Source organism: Lithobates pipiens, unplaced genomic scaffold (genome assembly GCF_037356315.1).
Source record: "Lithobates pipiens isolate NorthernLeopardFrog02 unplaced genomic scaffold, aLitPip1_a1.2 Scaffold_13, whole genome shotgun sequence".
In the NCBI taxonomy this organism is placed as follows: domain Eukaryota; kingdom Metazoa; phylum Chordata; class Amphibia; order Anura; family Ranidae; genus Lithobates; species Lithobates pipiens.
Window position 1 is genome coordinate 177252763 of NW_027507718.1, and position 20680 is coordinate 177273442.

The window sequence follows — 20680 nt, forward strand, 5'->3', positions numbered from 1 at the left end:
GTGATCAATTGGAGCAAATCCTCGCTCATGCCATTAAATGCTCCCCCTGATAGTCAGGGCCCTACACTTCATGATATCCCAGTAGCCCCCAAAGTTTAAATATTTGGGAGTTTTTGTTACCCCGCAACCTCGTGACTATATATCGCTTAATCTCTCCACATTGAGACGGATTCGGGACAAGATTAAGATATGGTCTAAACTAAAGATGTCATTGGTCGGCAGGGTAAACCTAACCAAAATTACTTTTATGCCACAACTTTTGTATATTTTGCATAATACGCCCATGATGATCCCACTTAAATTACAATCCCTCACATGTGCAGAAAAATGGAAGTCATATGGTGTCACACACTTAGTACATATTCTCTCTAATGGTAAACTATGCTCATTCTCAGACTTGCAGACTAGATTTGGGTTACCTCAATCAATGTACTTCACCTATATGCAGCTAAGTCATGCTATTAGGGTGCAAACTGGTGGTTCCTTATGGACAAAGTCCCCAGCCCCGGTATTTCTTTACGTGACAGAAGTTACCCACTTTAAGGGATTCATCTCCAGGGCTTACTCTATGTTATTGTCTGCATTCCTGGATGGCTTACCATCCAGAGCTGCATCCAAGTCGGAGAATGATGTGGGCTCTTTCGAGGAGGAGCAATGGGAGGAGGTATTACGGGCCGTACATTTGTGTTCTCTTAGTACAGCACAGCGGTTATCTCAGTTATATATTGTGCTTCGGGTACATCTTACACCTGCAAAGTTATACAAGATGGCCATAAAGGAAACCCTGACTGCACAAGGTGCTCCAGGGACCACTGGGAACTTTTACACCTGCTGTGCCGATGCCCGAAACTGCACCTCTTTTGGAGGGGAGTCATTAACTCTATTAATTCCGTATTCCAGGTTAACATCCCATTGGACCCTAAACTGTGTATATTGGGGATTCTCTATGACCTTCCAATAGAGGACAATCCCAAGCAGGCAATTGCACAGGCTCTCTTTCATGCCCGTAAACTCATTTTTAGGGGATGGAAGGAGACGGAACCTTCCACTCTAAAAGAATGAATAACCCAGATATGAGCCACCCTACGACTGGAAAAATATATATATATTTTTTTTAACACCCGAGCCAACCTGGAAAATTTGACAGGTTGCGGTCCTCCTGGTTGAACAACCCAGGCCGATCTCCAGTAGACTTGATTCTGGACAGCCTATTTCATTAATATATCTGATGGTGAAATCTGAGCGGTGTTGATTGCACAGTAATGTAAAGATCTTCCTGATTTGATTCTTGAAAAGGAGGGGAGGTGGTGTATCTGCCAGGAGTTGTGGTCTGTGGGTGATGTGATATTGAGAATTTGTACATGACACGGTTATAATTGTAACCTGCTGAGTTGATGTATTTCCTACGTTTTATTTCAATAAAATCCTTTTTTGAGAGAGAAAAAAAAAAGGTGAATAGGACCTGTCCAACAGAAGGTCAGAGAAGGAGCTGCTGTGGGACAAAGATGACAGTTGCTCAAAAAATTCACAGGGCCTAAAAATTCAAATTTAAATCAAGTTGACTTAAATCAAGCCATTTTACTAGCGATTTAAATCATGATTTAAATCAAATACATCCTGTTTAGAAGTTTCAACATTTGCAGGTTTGGCGCGAGCCGTCGTAGCTATATGTCAGTTCTTTTAAGATAGCAGGCACGTGACAGAGTGAGAACCAGGACCAGTGTGTGTAAACACACAAATCCTGGTTCTGCCAGGGGAGAGGAGACAGATCATGTGTTCCTACTAAGTAGGGACAACAATCTCTCTGCTCCTCTAGTCAGCCACATTCCCACCATAGTTAGAAACACATATAGAGAACACAGTTAACCCCTTGATCATCCTAGTATTAATCCCTTCCCTGAAAGTGACATTTATACAGTAATCAGTGGCTATTTTTAGCTCTTATCTCTGTATAAATGTCACTGGTCCCAAAAGCGTCCGATGTGTCAGTCGCAATGTTGCAGTTTAGATTTAAAAAAATAAAAAAAATTATAAAAATGCCATAAATCTTTCCCCTATTATGTAGTTGCTAAAAATTTTGTGCAAACCAACACTAACATTTCAGTTTTTCATAGATGCTGGAAAGTTAAACTACCTGGCAATATTGAAGAATTGCAACAATGTCTCATTACAAAAAAAGTAAGTTACGCAATCATTAAGTGAGACTCTACTAAAAAGAAAAAAATATGGTTAACAATATTGATTGCTTGTATGGCTAACATTATTTACCTTCTTTCCCGATTTGGTCATCCATGAAAGACCCATTTGATTGGCCAACACTGCTGCTGTAACAGTTGTTCCATTATTTCCACCCCAGCCAACCAGCATGACTCCTAGTTTTGGTACCTTCTTTTCCGTCCTGAAAGTAAACTTGGTGGAACATGGTTTAACCTGTAGAAAAATAAAATAAAAAATGAAGAGTAAAAACATGAGTTTTCTTTGTTCCCGATTTTAGACATATCAGTAGCACATGAAAGATGGCTGGCCCCTTCGTTTCCTCACTAGTCTGCACAATGGGGGAGAATTACTAAAACTGATGCAGTTGTGCATAGTAATCATTCACCTTCTAGGTTTTATTGTCAAAGCTTAAATGAACAAGCTGAAGTTAGAAGTGGATTGGTTATTACTGTATGTGCAGCTGCAACCGATTTCAGTGCACAACCCCCCCCCCCCCCCCCCCATCTCTCTCGTCTGACTGGTTAACACCAAAACAGATTTTGCAATGGCTTGGTCTGTGAAAGTTTCCTGCATTGGTGAACACGCTGCCCTTGCGAGTACAAATTAATTTGTTAATGCACCCCAAACACATCTCACAAGCAGCACTTCTGTGGGCACCAAATCGCATGGTGCAGTGTGTTCTGAAAAAACGAATGGACTGCAAAACTGGAAGGCACAAAAACATGGCATTCCTGTGTGAACTGGCCCTTACAGTGTGTAGTTAACATCAGTGAGCAGAACTTTAGATATGATGCATGTTAAACCAGTATTAAACTCAAAAGCAAACATTTATTTCATTGCAGGTTCTTAGATGTGATGGCTGCATTCAATTTCAAATCAGAGTCTAAACATTATGCTATAAATCATGGAAAAAATATTGGGGATTGTTAGATATGCACCGCACTGGAGAGGAAGCAACTTAACAAAAAAAAAGGGGGGGGGGGGGGGTCATCTGGAGACCAAATGTATTTTTAATTAAAAAGTTATGTCTCTTATGACTTAATAGTTTTTAGGTTTGCTTTTAACTGAGATTAACTTCATATAAATTAAGACGTTATTATGAAATCTGACCACTAAATGGAGTTGGTGTTATCAACTCTGCATTTACTTACTATAGATCGAGTTTTCTCTTTTATTTTATGATGAAATTTACATAGTTACATAGTTAGGTAAAAAAAAAGAAAAAAAAAAAAGACAAGTCCATCTAGTTCAACCAGAAAAAAAAATTACAATCTCATATACACAATCCTTCACCCACAATACAGGTTTCTAGATTAGCCTGGAGAGATTTGCGTAAGATTGGAATGTTCCCCTTACATACAGGAAACTATTCCCAATACCAATAACTATTCTAGCAAACCTTTACTAACCAATGTACAGAGAATAAAATTAAATAATTTGAGGAACTAGTAGGATAATTTAATCTCCACCCCACAGATTACTACAGGTACCTCCAAATCTCTCTTTCCTTAGAGCTCCTAAAAGTTGAAAACCCTCTCTTCATCCTACAGCCTGGAAATATTTAAATTCTGAGCCACCCCCTTCTAGAGACATATCCCCCTTTTATAATTTATTTCATGACAAAACGCACCTTCTCTAAATCGTCCTGATCAGAAATGAGAAACAGACTTTGACACATCTGATCAATGGCGCTCTGCTTGCAAATCACTCTACAAGGCTTCAAACTGTTAACCGGGAACTTTCCCAAAAAATGGCTTTACGTTGGTACCTTACTCCATTTCTAATACCTTAATTCCTAACCTCTACTTCCCCACTCTGCTGGAGAGGTTGTGGTAAGATTGGTCATCTTATGCATGTTTTGGACCTGTAAACATCTGACTGGATATTGGCGTTTTGCTTTATTTCTAATATTTTGGGTATTCTCATGTGACCTGACCCTGGCCTTACAATTCTAAAACTGGGTATAGATAACGTTCCCACTACTTGCCACACAGCGGTTATCCATATTTTACTGGAAGCTAGACTGCTGTCAGCAAGAAATTGAAAATATAACAGAGTACCAAATATGTAAGAGGCTTTTGAGATTATAAGAATACACCACATGTATGAAACTTTGATTGCCAATAAACAAGGCATTATTCATTTTTTCAAAAAAAAATAAAAAAAAATGGAAAATCTGGAATGAACAGTTCAAGGCAACCTAATCATCTTATTGTATTTTTACTTTATAATACTACTTACAAGGATTACCTCCACAATTCTGGTATGTCCCCCTTTCCTACAATGTCAGACCTACTGCTTATAACCATTATGTGAAACTTGTGCTGCACATTTTATTTTTTATTCCTGTTTAATTTCCAATTTTTTCGGCCTAAAGGGCTACTGACTCTTACTTATGCAATACTTGAATTCTGTAACTGTTTGACTTTGGGTCTTACCCTATTGTATGGTTTTGTACTATGCAATATTGAAACTAATCAAAACTAATGAAGAAAAATAAATAAATAAAATAAAAAACACACACACACACACACACACACACACAACTGACGCAGCCAGGATTGGTAAACTGCAATATATAAAATTTTAGTTTTTGGGTTTCATACGGTTTCTAAGATAGTCTGTAAAATACAACTAGAAAACAGACTGCCATCCTAAAAAATTTTTTTTAGATTATTAGAAATATATATATGTACACACATTTACACATATAAACACACACAGTATCACACAAAGGTGAGTACACCTTCAAATTTTTGTAAATATTTTATTATAGGGCCGAAACAACTAATCGATTAATCGACAACTAATCGATTATGAAATTAATCGATTACTATTTTCACAATCGATTAATCGGCCACTAACATAATGGGATAAAAAAAAAACTAAAATTAGCCTTTTATTGTACAAAAAGAGCAAATCGCTACTGTAAATATTACTTTCACTGTCCCATAGTAAAAAATTAACCCCTTATAGTAGCAATTATTTGCTCTTTTTGTACTAATTTTAGTTTTTTTAACCCCATTATGTTACTAAACATCTCAGCCCTGGGTCACACCTCTCTGTTTTTTGTTGCTTTTTGCAGAAACACACTACAGTTCATTTACATGTTTTCCTATGGAAAATAATGGTGTTCACACAAAATATTGACACTTCAGGCCCAATTGGACATTTTCACTTAGAGGTGTACTCACTTTTGTTGCCAGTGGTTTAGACATTAATGGCTGTGTGTTGAGTTATTTTGAGGGGGCAGCAAATTTATGCTATTATACAAACTGTACACTCACTACTTTACATTGTAGCAAAGTATAATGTCTTCAGTGTTGTCACATGAAAGATAGAATACAATATTTACACAAAAATGTGAGGGTGTACTCACTTTTGAGAGAGAGAGAGAGAGAGAGAGAGAGAGAGAGAGAGAGAGAGAGAGAGAGAGAGAGAGAGAGAGAGAGAGAGAGAGAGAGAGAGAGAGAGAGAGAGAGAGAGAGAGAGAGAGAGAGAGAGAGAGAGAGAGAGAGAGAGAGAGAGAGAGAGAGAGAGAGAGTGTATACACACACAATGTGCAAATGCATACATCTGAATAGTTTCTTTGCTGAACCAGCTGACCTTTCCTGTGAAGTTACATAACTTTTGTAGAATATTCTATTAATAGAACTAGGGTAGAGATCGCTCATATGGTGTTCACACTTAAACTTGTATATGCATATAGAATGTGCGTGAATGTGTTTTTCTATGTTTTGGCAACTATAAGCTTTAAATAATGTTGCTAAAGAAAATTACAAACCTGTACCACTGCTAGAGTGATACATCTGGCAGTCAATATGGCAGCACACTTGGCAATGAAAAGTGTCCCTTGTCACTGACTTTACACAGGGCCTCCATTTTTGCCTTCTCTCTTCAGTCTCACCCCCTTCATTACCATGCTAATTCCATTTTTGAAAGCTAATTTCCAGGTAGCAAAAAAACAACTACCCTTGAGCTGGGGCTCCCCCTGCACTGCAAAGGTTAAATGCTTGTTTTTTTTTTTCCCGTAGGGTACTTGCCTTATCCCTGACTCCTGCAGGCTCCTTCTCTTTATGCAACCAGTCCTCCAAAGCTGCTTCTCCTATTCCATCTGTCAGTTGCACTCTGATGTCATCACAGAGGACCCTGATGTCTCCATAAAGTGTACCTGTCACCTGCACAAGACTTTCACATAGGGGGTTTCTTAGCCCCCTTGTGGCTGTGGCAGAAATGCACTCAACAAATAAGTCCTGCAACAGTACACCTAGCTAGTCACTATATTGCATAGTGTACCTCTGTAAGGATTTCTCGAGTGGAATTGATGATTGCAAATGTTTAACCACTGCAATACAGGGCACTTTTACCCCCTTCCTTCCCAGGCCAATGTTCAGCTTTCAGACAATTGTGCGGTCATGAAATGCTGTACCCAAAATAAACGTTTTGCTTAGTTTCTCTTTTTTGAGTGATGTCAGCCCTCCCAAGTTTCTTTTGCTAAATACTCAGACCCATCATCCAGTCTATTATTCACAACATAAAGGCTAAAGCTGGGTATTAGAGCTGGGCTGAACAAATTTTGGAAGAAATGAAGGCTGCGGATGCAGCACTGCTTTATCCTTATGGAGAATCAAGTAGGGAGACTTGCATGACAAGGCTGCCAACTCAGAAACCCTCCTGGCAGATGTAATAGTCACTAGAAAGACTACTTTCTGAGAGTGTCAATAAGGGGGTCTCCCTAAGGCTTTCAAACGGCGGTTTCTGAAGCACCAAGAGCACCAGATTCAAATCCCACGGAGGCAGTGGTGGTCGAACCGGAGGGGCTAAATGTCGAACCCCCTGAACAAATGTACTCGCCAATGAAGGAGTCTCCAAAGGTCGCTGAAAAAAAAAGACAAAGCTGATACCTGCCCCTTAATGGTGCTTAATGCAAGTTTCTGAGCCACTCCTCACTGCAACAGCAGGATCCTGGAAACTGAATATGTATGCGGACGACACCCCATCTCCTCACACATGTAGGCCTTCCACGTACTATGAAAAATCTTCAGAGAAGATGACTTCCGTGCCCTCAGCATAGTCAAGATTACCGAATCCGACAGACCTCGGTCCCTTAGCACCTGGCTTTCAACAGCCATGCTGTTAAAACCAGTGATGATAAAGCATTAGACCTTGCGACAGAAGGTCCCCTTGCATCAGCAGCCACCAAGGAACATCCACCACCATTCGTACTATTTTGGCGTACCAAGGACACCGAGGCCAATCAGAATCACCGGATTACCCTCGGCCTCCACTCTGCGTAGCAGACGTGGTAGAAGTCTGAGTGGGGGGGTAGGCATAAATCACCCGATAATGCCCCCATGGAGCCACCAACGCATCTGCTGTGTCCACCCAGGGATCTTTTAACCTGGCCACAAACCTCTTGTACCTTCCGAATCAGTCTAGAGGCCAAGAGATCCACATCTGGTGTGCCCCCCCCCCCCTTAGGTAAAGCAGCTGAAATACATCGGGATGCAGCTACCATTCCCCCTGGTCCAACAGCTGATGACTTAGGTAGTCCGCCTGCCAGTTTTCTACGCCCGGAATGTACACGCCCAACACACGCCACTCTGCCCACTGCAGGATGTGAGCGACCTGCAGTGATGCAGCCGAGCTCCTTGTCCCTCCTTGATGGTTCACATACACGCCACCGCCATGGCGTTGTCCTAATGGATCCTGACCGGATGCCCTTGCAGCTTCTGAGACCATGTGGAGAGAGGCACCGCCTGATCGCCCGAAGCTCCAGCACACTGATTGGCAGGCGGGATTCTTCTTGCGTCCAGCAACCCTGGACCGACTGTACTCCCCAAACTCCTCCCCCAGCTGGTCAGGTTGGCATCTGTTGTAATCACCGTCCAATGAAGAGGAAGGAACGACTTCCCAGACCGAAGGGCCAGAGACCTCAGCCACCAGCGCAGGGAATCCCCGACTAGCTGGCTCACCCGAATTTGACAATCCAGGGATGTCGGAGATTTGTCCCATTTGGACAGGATCTCTTTCTGCAAGACCCGAGTGTGGAATTGAGCATATGGTACTGCCTCAAAAGTGGCTACCATGAGACCCAGAACTCACAGGCAAAAACGAAGCGACGACCACCTGTGGGACACCAATAAATTCACCGCAGTTTGAAGAGTCTGCAATTTGTGTGAAGGGAGAAAGATGCTCACCTCTGAGGAGTCCAGAATCAAGCCCAGGTACTCCACGCGTTGAGTCAACACCAACACCGACTTCTCAAGGTTCAACATCCAACCAAACTCCCGAAGAGTCTGCATGGTGATCGCCACATCTTCCCTTAATTCTGAGGCAGAAGCTGCTCTCAGAAGGAGGTCGTCCAGGTAACCCACGATAGCGATCCCTTGTTGCCTTAGCAGTGCCAGAATTAGGGCTAGCACCTTGGTGAAGACCCTTGGTGCCATCGCTAGGCCAAAAGGGAGAGCTACAAATTGATAGTGCTCGTCCCTGACCACAAATCATAGAAACCGCTGATGCCTGACGAATATGGGGACATGCAAGTATGCGTGCTTGATGTCCAAGGATGCCAAGAATTCCCCCTGATGGAGTGCAGCGACCACAGAGCAAACTGATTCCATCCTGAACCCTTGTACTTTCACGAAGCCGTTGAGGGCCTTGAGATCCAGGACTGGAGGGACCTCTTACTACTTCGGGACTACAAACAGATTGGAGTAGAATCCCTGAAACCTTTCCGGCATCGGCACAGGTACTATCACCCCGCACAGCAGCAGGTCCTGTACTGCCCCGAACAGGGCCTCCCGACGAGCCAGAAGAAGATGAAGGTTGGAGGGAAAAAAATCTGTTTGGGGGACAAGAAACAAACTCTATTTTGTAACCTGATGAAACCAGTTTGCAGACCCACTGGTCGGAAAGGAGGGAGATTCACTGGCTGCAAACTCCCGAAGGCAACCCCCCCACCCGAGAGACAGGCGGGGGCAAACCTTCATGCGGCAACAGATTTGCTGGCAGGCTTGTTTGGCTTGCGAAACCAGGGATGCTTTTGTCCCTCAGCGGGCATCTTGTTGGACTGGGAACGCTTACCTGCCGCCCCGGGCGGACAAAAAAAATCTTCTTCAGAGCGGAAAAGGAGGGCCCTTGCCTACGGTGTGGCTCCTTACCTTTCCTGGACTGTGGGAGCAAAGTACTCTTTCCCCCAGTAACATTCTTAAAGGGGTTCTGCACTCATAATACAACATTTGCCCATTCTGTTGCCTCTAGTTAATATATCTCATAATGCCACCTGTTTTTTTTTTTTGATTCACCTACCTTTTGTAATCTTCAGTAGTTTATTTTAAACCCCTGCGGCGATGGGCGGTCTCTTGCGGGGATCAGCGTAATTTCCTGTTGAAGCCCGCACTGTCTCCTGGGATCTCGTTCGTGTAATCCCAGGAGACATTGCGGCTAATGCACCCGACATCTCGCGAGATTTCGGGTGCTACAGCCGACATCTCGCGAGATTTCGGGTGCTACAGCAGAGATCTCGCGAGATGTCGGGTGCATTAGCCGCAATGTCTCCTGGGATTACACGAACGAGATCCCAGGAGACAGTGCGGGCTTCAACAGGAAATTACGCTGATCCCCGCAAGAGACCGCCCATCGCCGCAGGGGTTTAAAATAAACTACTGAAGATTACAAAAGGTAGGTGAATCAAAAAAAAAAAACAGGTGGCATTATGAGATATATTAACTAGAGGCAACAGAATGGGCAAATGTTGTATTATGAGTGCAGAACCCCTTTAATAATGTCATCCAGTGAGGCTCCAAATAGCCTCTTCCCCTGGAAGGGCAGTGCCAGTGCTTTCTTAGATGCCTGGTCCGCAGACCAGCATTTTAGCCAAATCAGGCACCACAGCTGATACTGAGGCTCTAGAAAGCAAGGGGGCCACATCTAAGGCTGCATCACAGACATACTTCAGGCCCTGCCCCAACTGGTCTGGCAGTTCCACGCAGACCAGGCAAACCTATTGCTTCTACAAATCGCGGTGCAACAACTTAGCCCATTCAGTAAACGCCTGACACTGGCCGTAATGCTGACCCCACCACAGTAAACATGGACCGGCAACCGCCTCGCCCCTTCTTCGGCAGTGTCCATGAAAGCAGGGGCCCCTTTCACCGAAATCGTGATTACCTTATTATTATTATTTAACCTTGATACGGGGGGGGGGGGGGGTGGGGAGCTGTGGGCTTCTCCACTCCTTGTAAATAAACTTATCAAAATAAGTTAGGTAGGGAAACACCTTAGCAGTGCGGGCCGGCTTGTGGGACCCAAAAAGGACCAACACCTCTGCAGATTCCCCCGCTGTATCTTCTATCTTTAGAGTATCCCGCACCGCTGTGATAAGTGCTCCTACTAGCACTTTTTTCTGCGCTGACCCGGACACGGAGTCATCCTCGCTGTCCGAACGGTCCTGGTCCGCATCCTCTGAAACGTCAGAACAGGGGCCACCTGCCACAGCGGGACACGAGTCTGAATCAGAGCTTCCCCAGAAGACGGTGGAGGGGGGGCAGTTTTTACCCCCCTTGCGCCCGCACGTTCGTTCCACCCTGGAAAGATAGGACTCCAGGACCGCCGACAGAGCGTCTATAGGCACCGCAGGTGCAGGGAAACCAGTTGCAATAACAGGGATGTCTGGGGAAGAAGCGTCAGCTTCTGATGCCATGCTGACCCACTCTCACCTGTCACCACTAGGGACCTAAGGCAAGCCACACAAAATGCCCACCCTCCTAGCTGCCACAGACTGAGAGGCCCCCCGTAGGACTCACCACCCTTACCCAGGTACTGCACTGTGCTGCCCACTCTCCCCTGTGCCAACCAGGAGGTGTTCTGTGTCAGTTTCGCACTGTTCCAGAATGAACCAGCTGTCCAGCGCTAGGGTAAAACAAACTGAGGCTAATAGAAAATGTCCGCCTCAGCAAAAAACGTCTGAGAGCGCTGGGAAAATGGCTGCGGGACTTTGAGAAAATGGCCGCGGTTAAGAAACTGACTGCAGTTACAAGAAAATGGCCGCGGTTCGCACAGCGGCCAGTGCCCCACATGGCAACATACAGATACCCCAAAAAAACTGCCTAAACCAGGGAAAAAGACGAGCGGACCACCAACCGCCCAGCGCAGCCCCCTGCCAGGACCCAGAGCCCCCTGGCCAGGTACGTGCACCGCACCCCCTATGCCCAGTCACACAGTGGCCCATCAGCATGGGGAGGAGAGAAAGGGACAGGGAGAGAAGAAAGGGAAAGGGAGAGAACCCATAGTTGACCTCCCAGGGATTGCCCAGCTGCTCCATTCTGCCGAGACAGGTGGAACCATAGGTGGAACCATACTTACCCCTCCTGAAAGGGATTGCTGGACGTATTCCACGGACAGACCCATCACCTGAGCAGTAAAGGGTGGCTGTCGGCCACGGCACACTGTGACATGGACAGCAGTAGCCTGGTCATATGTGTGCCCCGGAGCATATAGCTCGCCAGCCAACCCTGGATCAGATAGGGAACGTTGTGGCCGACCCAGTGCGTAGCTAAGGTCTGCACACGCTGGATGGCCAGGCTAGGGAGACTATCAGGATCTATATTATCCAGCCTGTCACCCAGCCCGGCTGTTGATTGTAGATCACAGGAAATAAAAAGCAGAAAAAAGAAAAAATTCCCAGGACCAATGGTCCCCACAGGGAGCCAGGTCCTTCTCCTACACTACGCAGAAAAAAACTGAGCTGCTGGAAGCAAAGTGAGGGGTTATAGCCAGTATGACCGCCCCCTGGTCGGTACTGTGCAGTTTTGTTGTTTTTACATGTTATACCTAGTCCTCTCCTGAAGTTGGCGATATAAGATTAAAGGTGCTGTGTCCATCAATGAACGAAAGAGAAATCAAAAGTGCACATGTTGAAGACTTATATGTTATTGGCTTTAAAAAGCTTATGGGGGCCCGGCTACTGCCCTAGGGGACATGTTTCAATGCAAAAAATGTTTTTAAAAAAATATTGTTTTTACAGGAGCAGTGATTTTAACGATGCTTAAAGTAAAACAATAAAAATTATTTTAAATATAGTGCCTGAGGGGTCCCCTTAGTGTGCCTGTAAAGTGGCGCATCTGTACCATGTATAGAAAAGAGAATCTGACTGGGAATACTAACTATGGGTGTGCCACATCCCAGTAAGTCAGTATAAAAAAAAAGAGAGGATTCCCCCGAAATGGGATTTTGAAGGCACTACCACAATATGAAAAAATATATAATTTTATTTACAAAGAAAATATATCAAGACATTACAAGTGATAATAATACAAATAGACATCAATACGGATACAATAAAAACGTCAATGAAGGTAAGTAGTTGTTCCTGAACCCACGCGTTTCAGAAATGCTTTCCTTCATCAGGGTTCATCTAGAGGGAATTACATTTATAATCCATTGACAATGCATGAGTATCCATGTAATTAAAAAAAATAGAAATAATGCAGCTTCACATCTGGCTTCCCACAAGTATCCACTCAAAGATCTAATTAGAACCCCCTGGGCTGTGTGGAAAAGTATATTCCCCAGGGGGAAAGAAAAGAATGGCCCGGGGTTGCACTGAGAAACACTGTATGCTGATTGCAGGTACAGCACCTGTGTGTATACTGGGGTCCAAAATATAAGGGACCTAGGCACAAAAATATACCGGTGGGTAGTCTGGTAAGTATAGGCACTGGTAAATAGTTTCAAAAGCAGGACAGTTTTAAGCACATCCTATAACCTCCTGACCAGATCATCTTTGTTCCAACCTTTATATTTTTGCATTTTTTGCGCCTAGGTCCCTTATATTTTGGACCCCAGTATTCACACAGGTGCTGTACCTGCAATCAGCATACAGTGTTTCTCAGTGCCACCTTAGGCCATACTTCACTTTCCCCCTGGGGAATATACTTTACCACACAGCCCAGGGGGTTCTAATTAGATCTTTGAGTGGATACTTGTGGGAAGCCAGATGTGAAGCTGCATTATTTCTATTTTTTAGTTACATGGATACACATGCATTGTCAATGAATTTTAAATGTAATTCCCTCTATATGAACCCTGATGAAGGAAAGAATTTATAAAACACATCGGTTCAGAGAGAACTACTTACTTTCATTGATTTTTTTTTATTGTATCTGTATTGATGTCCATTTGTATTATTATCACATGTAATTGTCTTTTGATATGATATTTTCTTTGTAAATAAAATTAAATATGTTTTCATATTGTGGTAGTGCCTTCAAAATCCCAATTCAGGGGAATCCTTTCTTTTCTTTTTCATCTGTACCATGTATAAAATTTGCTGCAGCAAAACTGCAAAAAAAAAAAAAAAAAAAGACATTTAAATGTCGACAATACAATGGCGACAAGTGGTGTCACAAGAGGGCAGTCCCACCAAGTGACGCTGCTAAGTGGCCCTGCTCCTTACCTATATAAGAACTGTAAAACGCGAAGTTTGCAGTTCGCGGTTAGCCTTTGTCGCAGGAGTAGCTTTTTTCTCTCTCAATATTTTATATCTGGGGGTGGCGCAGCATTTTTTTTTGGGGTGAATGGGTAGGGGTAAAATGTACCCCATACTCATTCACATAGGGGAGGGGGCCCGAATCTGGGGACCCCCCTTGTTTCAGATTCCGATAAGCCCCCTGCCCGCAGACCCCCACCACCACAGCCCAGGGTTGTGGGGACAAGGTACTTTGGGGTAGGGGGGCAGAGCTCACTCGTTTACCCCCCCCCCCTTTCCTGGCCTGCCAGGCTGCATGCTTGGACAAGAGTCTGGCATCGATTTTGGGGGACCGCACACCAATTTTTTTTTTTTAATCTTGATACCCATACCAGGCCCAAAAGGCAGTGGTATATGGGGAAGCCTGATCACAGCTGATGACTCATCAGTTGTGAAGGCCTGCAAAGCTTTGCCCAATCAGATCTTAGAATGCAGTGCCTTGTGGGGCACTCAGCGGGCAACCATCCCACCGAGTGACCCGCAAATTCGGGTGTTCGCCGAACTTTTTCTTGGCTCCAGCCGTTTGCCCAACTCTACACATACTGAAAGATGGCGGGTTCAGCAGGCCTTTTTTTTTATCACCAAAGCAGTAAAACTAGAAAGCTAAACAGGAAAAAAAGCGCTAGCTATTAACAGTTGCAGGTAGAATCTTCAGAATTTAAAACTTCTGGGTGTGCTGGGTGGCTCTATCTCCCTGCTACACACTTAATCCAACCCTAGGCCAATGCCACTACCTTACTAGCATACCCCTGGAACTCTCACACTTCTAACCTGGCAAATCAACAGCATGAACAACCACTGCAGAGAAGGGAGATTCTTTAGAACAGGGGTTGACAAATTTGCTTTGAATTTAGGAGCCAGTTAAAAAAGTTAGGAGCCAGTTTTTTTTTCAGCTCCCGGGGTAAGGCCACTCATTTTCACCCCCTATCCCTAACTCACAATGGAGCACCCAGTCAATAACTCCATTGAAACGCTGTTACATCAGGGGTATGGGCTGACCAGAAAGAGTAAGGCTGGCAACAGATGGAACTGGCTGGCACTGGCAGGTGGCACTGGTTGCCACTGGAAGGCACGTGGAACTGCCAGATGGCACCGACAGGTGACACTAGTTGGCATTGGCAGGTGACACTGGTTTGGAACTGGCAGGTGACACTGGTTTGAAACTGGCAAGTGGCACTATTGGCACTGGCAGGTGGCCCTAGTTGGTGATGGCAGGTGGCCCTGGTTGGTGATGGCAGGTGGCCCTGGTTGGTGATGGCAGGTGGCCCTGGTTGGTGATGGCAGGTGGCCCTGGTTGGTGATGGCAGGTGGCCCTGGTTGGTGATGGCAGGTGGCCCTGGTTGGTGATGGCAGGTGGCCCTGGTTGGCGATGGCACTAGTTGTCACTGGCAGATGGCACTGATTGGTGTTGGCAGGTGGCACTGATTGGCGGTGGCACTGATTGGCGGTGGCAGGTGGCACTGGTTGGTGGTGGCATTGGTAGGTGGTGGCAGGTGGCACTGGTAGGTGGCACTGGTTGGCGGTGGCACTGATTGGCGGTGACAGGTGGCACTGATTGGCACTGGGTGGTGGCAGGTGGCACTGGGTGGTGGTTGCAGGTGGTATTGATTGGCGGTGGCACTGATTTGTGGTGGCAGGTGCCACTGATTGGCGGTGGCAGATGGCACTGGTTGCCGCTGGCAGGTGGCACTGATTGGTGGTGGCACTGGCAGGTGCCACTGGTTGGCACTGGCACTGATTGGCGGTGACAGGTGGCACTGATTGGCGGTGGCACTGGTTGGTGGCAGGTGGCACTGGTTGGTGGTGGCAGGTGGTATTGATTGGCGGTGGCACTGGTTGGCGCTGGCAGGTGGCACTGGTTGGCGCTGGCAGATGGCACTGGTTGGTTGCAGGTGGTATTGATTGGAGGTGGCACTGGTTGGCACTGATTGGTGGCAGGTGGCACTGATTGGCACTGGCAGGTTTCACACGGAGCACTCTGTTACTGAAATGTAACAGAGGAGCTGGCGGGACCCTGCCGGGGTGTGAAACTGACAAGTAACAGAGAGGTGGATATGTCAGATTTCAGCCTGATGTCGGGGTGGGCGGGACCCGGCCGGGGTGGGCGGGACTCAGCAGCTATCAAACACCAGTCAACGATTGGGCTGCTTAAGAAAAGGGGCGGGCCACATACACGTAGCGGCCCGCCCAGATCCCATTGGCTGGTGTTTGATAGCTTGCTGGGTCCCGCCCCCACCCCGGCCGGGTCCCGTCCACCCCGGCCGGGTCCCGCCCACCCCGACATCAGGCTGACAGATCCTCCTCTCTCCATTGCGTGTCAGTTTCACACACAGCGCGGTGCTGCAGAGTGTGAAGGAGGGAGGAAGATGGCAGTCAGTGTTAATGCTGCTGCATGTCTGGGGCATCGATAGTGAGTCGGCTGGTGGCAGCTTAGGCGCCAGGTCGCGATTTCTGGTCGCATTGGCGACCTGGCGCCTGGGGTTTGTCGAGCCCTGCTTTAGAAGACCCAGATAAGTCACTATATAGCCAGCACATGTTACCCCACTGTGATTGGTGCACACACATGCACAATATAAACACTCTTCCCTGGCGATTACCCCACACATTCTGTCAAAATAAGTTACCTAGTGCAAGCAATAGAGAGCAGGACTTCACAGCAAATGGTTTGCCTAAATGGAAACCAAAGCTTACATACTTATCTTTTACATTTGGGGATATATTCAAGGTTCTTTGACCTTACCAAAACATAAAATCGTTGGATAAGCTTTTTTTAAAAAAAAGTCAGAGTACCACAAGATGAATGTGAAAATGAGGTATAATAGTTGGTATAATATAACAAAATAAAAAAATTGCTTTTGCATTACATTACCTTGGTAACACCATTTTCTTCATAGACTTGGGTAGTGCTGTAGTTGTAATCGGCTTCTATAACATCCTTCAAATAGCGTACATTGGGACTCTCAACCTTAAATTTCTCAGCCATGATTAAACTATTGAAAAAAAATATAAACAGCTTGAAAAATGACTCACATTTTCACATGAAAAAAAAAACAATGCAATCAAAGCAACAAGTAATAAGCCATGTTGACCCCTTTTAAAGCGCTTTACAGGCTCTATGGCTCTAAAAATATAGTGCCTGTAAAGCGACGCTCCTCTCACTCCAGTGTGAGAGCCTGAGTGCTTGCACACTGGAGCGGTGCGCTGGCAGGAAGCTCAAAAAAGTCCTGCAAGCAGCATCTTTGAGGCGCTGTCGGAGCGGTGTATACACTGCTCTTAAAGTGCCCCTGCCCATTGAAATCAATGGGCAGCGGTGCTTTGCGGCAATTTTAACCTTTTTTCGGCCGTCAGCGGGGGTTAAAAAAAACCCCGCTAGTGGCTGAAAAATTCTGCAAAAATTACAGTAAAACGACGCTAAAAATAACGGCGCTTTACCGCCGATGCCCGCCCCAGTGTGAGAGTGCCCTTACTGCTCCAAGTTCCTAAAAGTTTCTGCAGCCTAAAGGGCCATACACAGGGGCCGAATATGAGGCAGCATCGGCTGATGCAATAGAAAAGGGTGACATTCGGCCTCTATGTGTACTGCAGCCTGTCTGACAGAAAGAAGCTGTCCATTTGGCCGGCTTCTGTCGAAGGGGCATGACCGAAAAGTTCTGCCGACCGGCATCTAGTCAGTTCTCTTAATCAATGGCTGAGAGCACTGACCTGTGTGTTCTGGCGGGGGGGAAGGTGCTGTCCCCGTCAGAACTCGATAGCTCAGCAGGAAGTTCACTATACTAACATTGCATAGTTGGTACAGCAGCTCCTCCTAAGTTCTTTGGGGTTTTTTGATAAGCCCGCTGGATTGAATGGAAAAAAACCGAATACTGTGTACTAATCTTTAGGATGCATGGAGAGTGTATACTGCTAAATCTCTAACCATATTCAACTTATTGGTTGAACTTGTGTCTTTTTCAACCAGACGAACTATGTAAGAAACCAAAGCAAGTATAAATCAAGCACTGAGCAGCCACTGTTCAGTGGACAATTTTCCACATGGCTCCTTCAATTTTTCAATGAAAGGATGTTGGGCTGACAGCAGGGCAGCCATCAGAAATTTTGGGGCCCCTTACACAGATTTAGGCCTGGGGCCCCCCTGGGGCCTGACCCCCAACATTCTCCAGGGCCCGCCCACAGGTTGTCCCACCGAATTGGCCCACTTGCCATCCCACCGAGTTCTTCGGTGCACCCACTTTTATTTTAACACTCTTACACCTTAATATATGTAAAGTGGATTAAAAGTCATCAGTGCTTTCAATATTTCCCAGTAAGGCCCCTTTCACACTGGGCGGTGGGTGCGTTGGCAGTAAAGCGCCGCTAGCAATTTACTGTAAAATTTGCGTGCTATTCAGCCACTAGCGGGCGCTTTTACCCCCCCCGCTGGTGGCCGAGAAAGGGTTAAATCCACTGCAAAGCACTACTGCAGCAACGCTATGCCGGCGGTATAGCCGCGCTGCCCCATTCATTTCAATAGGCAGGAGCGGTGGAGGAGCGGTATACACACTGCTCCAAATATGCTGCTAGCAGGACTTTTTTTTATCCTCCTGCCACACACCTCTCCAGTGTGAAAGCCCGCTCCTCCCCATTGAAATCAATGGGGCAGCGCTGCGATGCCACTGGCAAAACGCCGCTCTGGCGGCATTTTGTGGGTGGATTTAACCCCTTTACGGCTGCTAGCGGGGGGATAAACTGCCCCGCTAGGGGCCGAATAGTGCTACTAAAACAACAGTAAAGCGCCGCTTTAGCGCTGACATCAGTGGAGGCACAGCATGAAAGGGGTCTTATGGTGTCCTATCCAAGAAGAAGGAGATAAAGTCCCACTACAGCAGTACACATTAAATATCCCACCAAATCCTGCAGCAGCCATTAGGCTCTGCCTCTGCAGGGCTGAATAAGCAGAGAGTATGAAAGAAATCTCTTCAAGCTTTCTTTCCTCCTCCTTTCTCCAGCAGCCAGCCGATAACCTGGGGGGGATTACTGGCGAAATTAATAGTGTCCTTTTCTCTCCACCTCTAACCGGCAACACGCCGATTGTCGGGGGGGTTCGACGGCCGGGCCCCTGAAGACATGTGGGCCCCTTACAGGTGTAATGCCTGTAACCCCCTGATGGTGGCACTGGCTGAAAGGACCTCTTCAGAGTTTTCAGTACATAGTTACATAGTTAGTTACATAGTTAGTCAGGTTGAAAAAAGACACAAGTCCATCCAGTTCAACCAAAAAAAATAAAATAAAATAAAATAAAATAAAATATACTATACATACATACATTGCCATGAGATTTCCCTTACATTCGGGTCCCCATCAGAGTTCCCCTTGCATCAGGGTCCAAATAAGAGTCCCTATTACATCAGAATTCCCATAAGAGCCCCCCCCCCCCCCACATTAGTGTGAAAGCAGCTTAAGCCTAGGTTCACAGAGTTCAGCTGGATGATTTCATTATCGCATGTCAGTCCCGACTTCGGGGGCGATTTCAAAGACATCTGTACAGGTTCCTGTACAGATGTCTATTGAAATTGCACTCCAAAGTCGCCAAAAGTAGCATCACACCGATTCGGGTGGTGTTATTGCCAATTGCCGCAGATTTGGCATGCGATTTGACATGTCCAGAGCTAAACCTCAGTAAATGATCATGGTGGCCATACAGGCTTATCTGATTGATGTGTAACTCATAACAAAGAGAGTCATAACTATCCCTGTGACCGCTATAGACGTGATTTAAATCGGAATCGATCAAATCGAGCTGATTGTCCTGGATGGACAATCATGGGTCGCTTTGCATCAATCGGCAGCAGTGAGCCTCTGCGGTCATGAATCTGATTGATGAAAAGATAAGATTGCATGGTGGAGATTGATGCAGTCAACCATTTAGGATTGTATCCTCTGACTATAGTACAACATCCACTTGCCTGAGTTGTGGTCAGAGGTGTAACAATTAAAGTGTCTTTTTAGAGCTTGTCTATAGGAGATACCTGCTGACATGTGTATGGGAGAACACAGAGATCCATTATGAATGAAGGAGGTGACCAAGCCTGGAGGAGGGTTCTGTCACATCACATAGAAATCAATGGCCAGTCATCAGAACACACCAAAGCCTCCCTATGTGGTCATTCAAGCCTCCCTATGTGGTCCTGCTGGTCCTAACAAGAGAACCCCTGACAGATTGTCCTCAGAATAGAACTATTAATAAAGTAGCATGGACTGCACTCCGCTTCTAGAACGTCCTACGCCCGCTCTTACGTCATACTGAGAGATAATGACGGAGCAGCCCACAGCCTGAAGAATGCATTTCTCTGTACACTTCTACAATGAGAAGCCAGGCAGCTGCTATACATTCCCTGTACACAGAGCCCCTCCACACTTACCCGTTCTTACAGGAGATGTCCGCACAGGAAGATGCCGGTACAGTCTGATCAGTGTGGTAATGCGATCTCCGGCTTTACAGCTTCATATCAGCTTCCTATTCCCCGCCCAATACATCTCTCCACTATATGGCCACGCCCCTCCCCGCCCTCTGTAATACAAAGCCAGGAGGTGGGAGGGAAGTACACGTGCACTCCGCTGACAGGCAAACGTGTTGTCTGATGATGTCTACGGAGCAGAAGTGGGCCAAAGGTACTTCCTGACAGACACTCACTCATCGCCTCACAGGAGCTTACACAACGGCTTAATTTAGGGCACGTGCTCTTTGTTGTTGAAATGTTACTGTGGGCTTTGTCCTGTGCCCGCAGCTCTGTAATGTCTCATTGGCTGTACTTCTATAACCAGTTCTATGGCCACAACGGTAGGCATTCTGCCCCCTGTCCGTGTCTGCTGCTCCATGTCACTGTCTTCCGCTTACTTTCCGCCCAGCAGTATTATAAAGTGCACCTTCACTTCTATACATGCTCCTTTCTGTGG

The 20680-nt window shown here is 46.0% G+C and overlaps 1 protein-coding gene across 1 annotated transcript in view; it reads right to left on the minus strand.

The window, feature by feature from the left end:
- The window catches only part of ISYNA1 (inositol-3-phosphate synthase 1), a 48674-nt gene extending 28372 nt beyond the window's left edge, over nucleotides 1-20302 (minus strand). Inside the window, exons 1-3 of the mRNA XM_077475917.1 lie at nucleotides 20146-20302; nucleotides 16617-16737; nucleotides 2269-2430 (exon numbers count right to left, since the gene is read on the minus strand). Of these exons, the coding sequence (XP_077332043.1) occupies nucleotides 2269-2430; nucleotides 16617-16730 (276 nt within the window). The 5' untranslated portion in view covers nucleotides 16731-16737; nucleotides 20146-20302. The remainder of the gene's footprint in view (nucleotides 1-2268; nucleotides 2431-16616; nucleotides 16738-20145) is intronic.
- Nucleotides 20303-20680: the final 378 nt, after the last annotated feature.